General features: G+C 39.4%; 1 protein-coding gene across 7 annotated transcripts in view; it reads right to left on the bottom strand.

The window, feature by feature from the left end:
• Positions 1-1505: 1505 nt before the first annotated feature.
• The window catches only part of arhgef11 (Rho guanine nucleotide exchange factor (GEF) 11), a 43185-nt gene continuing 36157 nt past the window's right edge, over positions 1506-8533 (bottom strand). For 4 of the 7 annotated variants that reach the window (XM_084405165.1, XM_084405170.1, XM_084405164.1 and 1 more), the window contains 4 exons: positions 7147-7221; positions 5628-5941; positions 4918-5047; positions 1506-2298 (listed from right to left, as the gene is read on the bottom strand). In XM_084405165.1, coding sequence (XP_084261291.1) covers positions 2240-2298; positions 4918-5047; positions 5628-5941; positions 7147-7221 — 578 coding nt within the window. In that variant the 3' untranslated portion in view covers positions 1506-2239. Of the gene's footprint in view, positions 2299-4867; positions 5048-5627; positions 5942-7146; positions 7222-7884; positions 8042-8533 lie in introns of those variants that run through there. The other 3 variants (XM_084405166.1, XM_084405168.1, XM_084405169.1) reach the window with 3 other exon arrangements.

Genomic DNA, 8533 nt, shown 5'->3' with positions numbered 1-8533 from the left:
TAGGAATGACCTAATTTTTGGAACACATATTTTTAAGCTGCAGGAATGACCTAATTTTTGGAATGTATCTTTCTTTTAAAAAAAAATATGCAACTAAAGGAATGATTTTAGTTATTTTTATTTGTTTTGTAAACTGCAGGAAGGAACTCATTTGTGTATTTTTTTATGATTGAAAAAATATAAGATATGTTTTAATATCTTTTAAATTTTCTTTATTTTTTAAAATATTTTGATGTAAATGTGTGTAGATGTACATATGGATTTGTATATGCATGTATGCATTTTAGATTTTGTTGTTTAGATCAGTTTTATCATATTTGTATTTAAGTTTTTATATGTTCTGCTTATTTCTGGTGTTGCCTCATTTATTGTTGGCTATATTGATGCATTTTGGAAGGTTGAAAATAAATACAGTGACACACATTGGTCCAGTAAAGGGGTGATGTGTCACAGGCTTGTCAGCAAAATGGACAAAATGTGATTCTTACAAGAGCAAAACTTTAAAAGGGAACATCCAAACCATATATATATATATATATATATATATATATATATATATATATATATATATATATTATTTTTTATTTTATTATTATTTTTTTATTTATTATTATTAATGGACAAATGTATCTGAAATGCCAAACACTGTCCATCTATATAATTGTGCATAATATAAATAAAATATTGAACGATATCAACTTTGACGCTTCAATCTGTTTTCAAAGGCCGGATCCAGTTCCAGCGCAGCTTTTCCTTCATTACCAGAGATAAAGTTACAGGAAAGTGAGAAGTAAATCAGTTCAGACAGGTTTTAAACACACAAACGTTTCTTAAATTCACCACCAAAAAAAAAAAAAAAAAACACAACTGCAAATTGTTCTTTTTTAAACATGTTTAATTTCACAAAACAAATGAGTTTTTTTTTCTTCTTTTTTAAACATGAGTTTTCATTTTCCTTCTGTGCATCTAACAATCTCGCCGTTTTTAAAAAGAGGGAGAGAAAATAATTTACACATCTTTTGCCATATCTACAAAAATAAAATTAAAAGAAATGACCAGAGCTTTACAGAAAATGAACATATAAAACAGGCCGTGAACTATATTACACGAGTGATAAAAATAAAAACACGAAGGTTCACGTACAGTAGTTCGCACGAGCGCTTACCTCCCGTCCCTGTGCAACGAACCGCTGACGAGTACGAATGACGTGAAGCGATGGAGGAATGAGGCGGGAAACGAAAGAAGAGAGGGAAACTCACGGGGAAGAGTTAAAGCTAACGAGAGAAACACGTCTACATCTCTCCACCTGAGTTAACAGCAGTTATCCATACAAGCAGCGTCTCGGAAACACTTTCTGCAGTCGCACATACACAAAACCATTCACATAAGAAGAATAAACCAAAGACAAAAGGAGGCGAGGTAACAATCCTCCTTCGGCAGGTTAGGCGGACGAGTTAAACGCTCAGAAACGTTGTTTTCATTCATTAGAGTTGCCGATCCCTTCATTTTGTGTTTTCAAGCAGCCGTTGAGCAAGTGAAGAACAAATGTTCAAAGTTTTTACACGTAATACAAGTGTGTCAGGTCACATGACGTCAGAATTCATAAACACGCCCCTTTTTCCCGTGCGAGATATAATCAGGAGTCCAGATAATAGTGCGTCGAAACTGAACAAACGTTTGTTGGATATTTTATTTCTTCCATAAAAATAAAAACAAAATAAAATAAAATAAAACCTTCAGCTTTTGTCGTTGTCCTTCTTTCGCGTAGTGTTTTACATTATCAAACACGAGCTACGATATTAGCGATATATATCCGTGAGACATCCTTATTCCCAGTGCAAAAGATCCTGAATTCGTGAAACGGCTCAGGTTGACGATGAAAACGAGATGTAAAGCAGGTAAAGTGCTGGGGTTTTCCTTCGAAGGACAGAGTCATGTCTTCAGCCGCGCGACATCACTTCCTGTTCGTCACGCATCACTTACGATCTCCCATCAACCAATCACATTTCATCTTCTCTCTCTCTCGAATCGTCACTTTCCTTTCTCCGTCATTTCTCTCTCGGCACGGGCCGAAGGGTCGTCCGTCCCGTCTCTCAAGTCACGAATTGACACACACACACACACACAACACAATTCAGCCTGGATGGTGCTTCCAGGCGCAAGGCATGCTGGGAAGGGGCTACATCATAGTGAGTTTGCGTGAGTCTGTGCGTGCGAGATGAAAGTCCAGTGTGAACCGTCAGAAGCCAGTGGACTGGATTTCAGGCTTAGCTGATTCTGTCGAGACGCCCTCTTTACCTGAAAGAGCGAAGATACGAGTCAGTGTCACACACAACAGACGAGTCAGTGTCACACACAACAGACGAGTCAGTGTCACACACAACAGACGAGTCAGTGTCACACACAACAGACGAGTCAGTGTCACACACAACAGACGAGTCAGTGTCACACACAACAGACGAGTCAGTGTCACACACAACAGACGAGTCAGTGTCACACACAACAGACGAGTCAGTATCACACACAACAGACGAGTCAGTGTCACACACAACAGACGAGTCAGTCTCACACACAACAGACGAGTCAGTGTCACACACAACAGACGAGTCAGTGTCACACACAACAGACGAGTCAGTGTCACACACAACGGCTCAGTGTCACACACAACGGCTCAGTGTCACACACAACAGACGAGTCAGTGTCACACACTACCCTCCATTACCCTTCAAATTGCGCAAATTGAAATTGCGAACTGAAAATACACCCAAAGGAAACACGTCAATTTCGCAAAAACTCCCATTTATCGCAAAAAAAGTTTTTCCGCTCGCATGAGGAGGTTTTTCAGGCAATTCGAAAAAGAAATATTTCGCAAAACTGCAATGGAAACAGTTTTTGCGTATTTACAGGTCACCTGACGTAGATGAGGCGGTGTGTTTGGACAGAATACGAGACAGAGTTCTTTATTAAATTCATAAAAGACAAAAGAATTACATTTAGTATTATTCTAAACCTCAAAGAAATGCCACAATCAAGACCTGGAAGCAGATCTGAGGGAGAAACGCCCAGAAACTCCTCATATGTGGCGCTCACAAGTATAATAAGGGTCGTTCCTTACCATTAATGCTTGGAAAACACACGTACATCTCCTTCCATTAATAATAATGGCCAGTGCAGTGGCTGGGATATAGTACATAAACCTACCAACATCCGTTACCAAGTTTTAGTCGTATAACATCGGTTAATGGAAACGCCGTCATGTCGCAATTGTTTTTTGTCGACATTTAGAAAAAAATAAATAAAAAAATTCGCAAAAGTTTTGCGCAAATCTGTAATGGAAGCACGCGCCTAGTGTCACACACAACAGACGAGTCAGTGTCACACACAACACGGGGTTTAAAGTCATAGTTCACCCAAAATGAAAATCGCCCCATGATTTACTCACCCTGAAGCCATCCCAGGTGTGTATGACATTCTTCCTTCAGACGAACACAATCAGAGTTATATTAAAAATGTCCCGGCTCTTCCAAGCTTTATAATGGCAGTGAATGGGTTTATTTATAAGTCTATAAGTCCATCAATCCATCAAAGCGCCTCCATCCGTGATTAAAGTGCTCCACACTGCTCTGGGAGGTTAATAAAGGCCTTCTGATGTGAAGCGATGCGTTCATGTAAGAAAAATGTCCATATTTATAACTTTATCGACTAAAATAACTAGCTTTAAGTCGACTAAGTCGCACTTGCCGATGTCTGGCGTAGATGTAGGAGTAGCGTGAGCTTCGAGTCTCTCGCGGTTCAAACAAACAGAGTTGAGCAACTCAAGCTCTCAGACATTTCTCTCAAATTCTCGTTTTCTAATTCGTGTTTTGTTTTGCTCCATCCGCTGTGCTGATGCGTTCGTCATTACGTTGTGCGTCAGCAGGGCCATTTTTAGGCATAGGCAAACGGTCGCCTAAGGCGGCATCAGCTGGAAGGGCGCCAATGAGCGCATGTCTGGCACTTTAGCAGGGGTGTGTGTAAAGGGTGTCTCAGCCACCCTGAAATATGATTGCCAGAGTCCTGTCAATCTGACGATTCCTATGTGCCATTGGATCACAGAACAGACAATTACTGTCTGACTGCTGCATGTGAAGTTTGCGTTTGGATCGCTCAACAACACCATTAGATCGCAGAGCTCGGTCAATGCTTTGACAAGGTAACAATTTCTTTTTTTTAACCACGCAATAACGCTAAATTCAAAGGCCAATTAAAAAAACAGGTACAGTAAAAAGTGCACAAATCCTTATTTTGTTAGAGCAGTATTTGCGGTAGTGAAGAAATGGGCAGATAGTGTATCGATTCATTCCTTCTAGCAGTGATAACGCGAGCGGTGTCATACAGAGGGCATAGTGTCGCGCTATTTAAAGGGGAAGTTAATACAAGCAAGTGGTCCTGAAATAAATACCAGAAATACTAATGTTGCTTTGTAAGATTTGACAGGGGTCACTCTTTCACCGTAAATCGATGCGTATGGCCGGCTGCCGGAAGCTAGTTATTTTAGTCAATAAAGTTTTAAATATGGACATTTTTCTTACACGAACGCATCGCTTGACCTTATTAACCCCCCAGAGCAGTGTGGAGCACTTTAATCATTGATTGATGCGCTTTGATGGACTTAGAAAAAAAAAAAATTCCATTCACTGCCATTATAAAGCTTGGAAGAGCCGGGACATTTTTGAACATAACTCTGACTGTGTTCGTCTGAAGGAAGAATGTCATACACACCTAGGATGGCTTCAGGGTGAGTAAATCATGGGCTGATCTTCATGTTTGGCTGAACTATCCCTTTAAAGACTTCACACACATGTTCTGCACTGGAAACGGGATGTACCGGTGTTCAGACAGCATGGAGAGCACTAAACTCAGGGTTAATGTCCTCACCGTCTCCTGCTCCTCGGTCCAGGGACGGCATCCGGGCCGCTGACGGACAGATGACATCACCGGAGGCTTCATCGACAGGAAGTGGCTTTCGTAACTTCTTCAGAAGTTTGTAGTGATCCGCTTCAATGTCCTACAGGTGAAGACGAACATCAACAACATGTTTATACACCAGCTGGATCTCACCCAAACACAGGCAGGGCATAATCTGACCTAACAGATACAGAACCAATAAATCAATGTGCAAAAAACACTATTATTTAAATGTGAAGTATTTATACAATATAATAGTTTTATTTTTTGATTCAATATAAAAAAAATGTATTTTATTTTATTTTATAAACTCATTTTATTTTTATTCTAAATAAATAAATATAACAAAAAATAAAATAATACAATTTGAATACCGCCAATTTTTTTTTTACATTTTTAAAACTCATTTTATTTAATTTTGCATCAATAATTGTTTTTTTATTTTGTGAGTGATATTGTGTGTGTGTGTGTGTGTATGTATGTATAAGCGTGTGTGTGTGTGTGAGCGTGCGTGTGTGTGTGTGTAAGTGTGTGTGAGCATGTGTGTGAGCATGTGTGTGTGAGTATAAGCGTGTGTGTGAGTGAGTGAGTGTGTGTGAGTGTGTGCGAGTAAGCGTGTGTGAGAGTAAGAGTGTGTGAGAGTAAGAGTGTGTGAGTGAGCAAGCGTGTGTGTGTTTTACCCTCAGATGCTGCAGTTTCCTCATCAGCTCCTCCATGGTGTTGAAGATCTGGTCCGAGTTCTTGATCACATGACGCTGTGTGCTGGTTTGCGATTGGCCGAGCCCTTCCCCTCGACTCAGAGTCTCAGTGAGCGACGGGTCAGCTGGAGAGAGGCAGGGCGTCTCGGGCTCCTCTTCCTCGATGATGAAGGACGACGAGCAAACACTGCTGTGTGTGTGATGGCTGTTCTCAGAGTGTGTGAGCTCATCGGTGCTGCTCTCGTCAGTCAGAGCGCTGGACTGATCTTTGGGCATCACCAGATAAAACATGTTTCCTGGGAACAGCGCAGTTTTACTTAAACGCTAAAAATATAAAAAAAATATCCAAAAAAGTAGTGTTTCTTTACAAAGTGACCAACCCGGAGATCGTAAAGCACTGTTTACAAGGTCACATGGGTCAAAAACAACAAAACAGTCGCTATGTTGTGCAATTTTGGCAGGGAAGCTAAAAGTCTGAACCGGTTTGACTGGACCAATAAATTAAAAACCTTAGCGTTGAGCTCTGATATAATAAAAGCACAGTAAACATGACTTTATTACAATGGGTTTAAGTGAAGATTGCAATAAGTTCACTCAAAGTCACTGTAAAGTCAAAATTAAGTATGTTTTCTGAGTTTGTCCAAAGCTTTCAGTTACACTGTAATGGTGAATGGCTAAAACTTGAGGAAAAAATCGATTTCATTTCATTTAAAATGTATCGTCTTTATATTGTTTCAAAATTAATTGGGAGATTAAATGTGAAATTATTAAAAATATATTAAAAACTTTAATGTTAGGTGCGATTAATCACGATGAATTACAGAAAAATGTGATGAATTAATTAATTAATTTTAAATTAATTGATATCACAAAAAAAAAAATCTGAAAAACTGATAAAAACGAGAAAACTAAATATTTAGTAAAACAAACTAAAATTTAAATGAAAACAAACATGTACATATACAATAACAGTACATAATACTAAAATAATAGAATGACTACAATTAATATATTAAATTTGACAAAAAAAAAAAAAAAAAAAAACGTATCGGTTCAAAACCAGTAAAAACTAACAAAACAATATAAAATAAATCAATCAACTACATTTTATTAAAGGGATAGTTCACCCGAACACTAAAATCCTATTGTCATTCACGGGTTTGGAACAACATGAGGATCAGTAATTAATGGCAGAATTTTAATTTTTGGGTGAACTATCCCTTTAAACTCTTTTGTAACTTCCCGGTTGACTGTGTTTGTGTGTAACATTCCTCTGAAAGGAAACGCGCTGAAACGATAAATGTTTGAAGCTCACGTAAAGAACCACAGAAAGAGAAGGACCGAGCATTCAGGACCGGCTCCCAAAACTGAAACCAAATCTCGTCCCAGGTTATATTTCACAGTCGACGGAGACTGAAGCTTGAGACGAGTCACAACTGTTGGCAGGAAACCGGCCCAGAATGCATCAGTCACAGGTATTGTACCATAAATTAAGCCCCACCTCTGTCCTTAGAGGATTGGCTGGCGGTGACATCATCGGTGATGTCGTCAGGAAGAGAACAGCCCGCACCCATGACTGTGTGAAAGACAGGTAGAAGATGTGTGTGTGTGTGTGTGTGTGTGTGTGTGTGTGTGAGTGTGAGTGTGAGTGTGAGAGAGAGAGAGAGAGAGAGAGAGAGAGAGAGAGAGAGAGAGAGAGAGTGTGTGTGCGCATGAGTGAGTGAGTGAGTGAGTGAGTGAGTGAGTGAGAGAGAGTGTGTGAGTGAGAGAGAGAGAGTGTGTGTGTGTGTTTGTGTGTGAGTGAGTTTGTGAATGAGTATGTGTGAGAGTGTGTGTGTGTGTAAGTGAGTGTGTAAGTGAGTGAGAGTGTGTGTGTGTGTGTGTGTGTGTGTGTGTGTGTGTGTGTGAGAGAGTGAGTGAGAGATTGTGCATGTGTGTGCGTGTGTGTGTGTGTGAGAGTGTGTGTGTGTGTGTGTGTGTGAGTGAGAGAGAGAGTGTGTGTGAGAGTGAGTGAGTGAGTGGTTGTGCGTAAGTGCACGCGTGAGTGTGTGTGAGTGAGAGAGAGTGTGTGAGTGAGAGAGAGTGTGTGAGTGAGAGAGAGAGAGAGAGAGAGAGAGAGAGAGAGTGTGTGTGTGTGTGTGTGTGTGTGTGTGTGAGAAAGAAGTGTGCAGATAAATGGCGTGAGGTGCATTTATATAATGCGTGTAAGTTAGAAACAGACAAATACAAGAAGCCACAGCACCGTACATGTACGAGAGAGAGAGAGAGAGAGAGAGAGAGAGAGAGAGAGAGAGAGAGAGAGAGAGAGAGAGTGTGTGTGTGTGTGTTGAGGAAAAGTAGCAAAGAGAGAGAGATGAGAAAAGTGTTAAATCACATAAGCTTCATCACAGTGAGATCTGAGCACATGCAGAGAGAGAGAGAGAGAGAGAGAGAGAGAGAGAGAGAGAGAGAGAGACAAACAAACTTCTCAATTCTCTGAAAATACAGACTTCAATTAAGAATTGTACAGAAACATCATCCCAGATCCATTTTTAATTAATTCCCATTTGATCCCATTTTTGTTTATTGAAATTAAACTGAAATATGAAATACAAATATTTCTTAACTGAGAACAGTTGACTTACTAAAACTGAAATAAAAACACTTAATAGTAATATACTTGTGTCTGATTACTAGGTGCTTTTATAATGATTATATAAGAATCAGAATAGACAATATTTATAAATAAATATTAAATATTTAAATGCATTTAAAACTAAATTAATATAGAATATGTCCCTCATTGTAAAACAAGCTTGACGTGCAGTAATGCACTGACAGTGAAAGTTCTATCCCGAGGGATTATCCCTGATGGAGTGTTTAGGACACACTTCAGCGCTGTGTGAATA

This window comes from Rutilus rutilus, assembly GCF_951802725.1.
Source record: "Rutilus rutilus genome assembly, chromosome: 3".
NCBI lineage: Eukaryota > Metazoa > Chordata > Actinopteri > Cypriniformes > Leuciscidae > Rutilus > Rutilus rutilus.
This window is presented reverse-complemented; position numbering and strand designations above follow the sequence as displayed.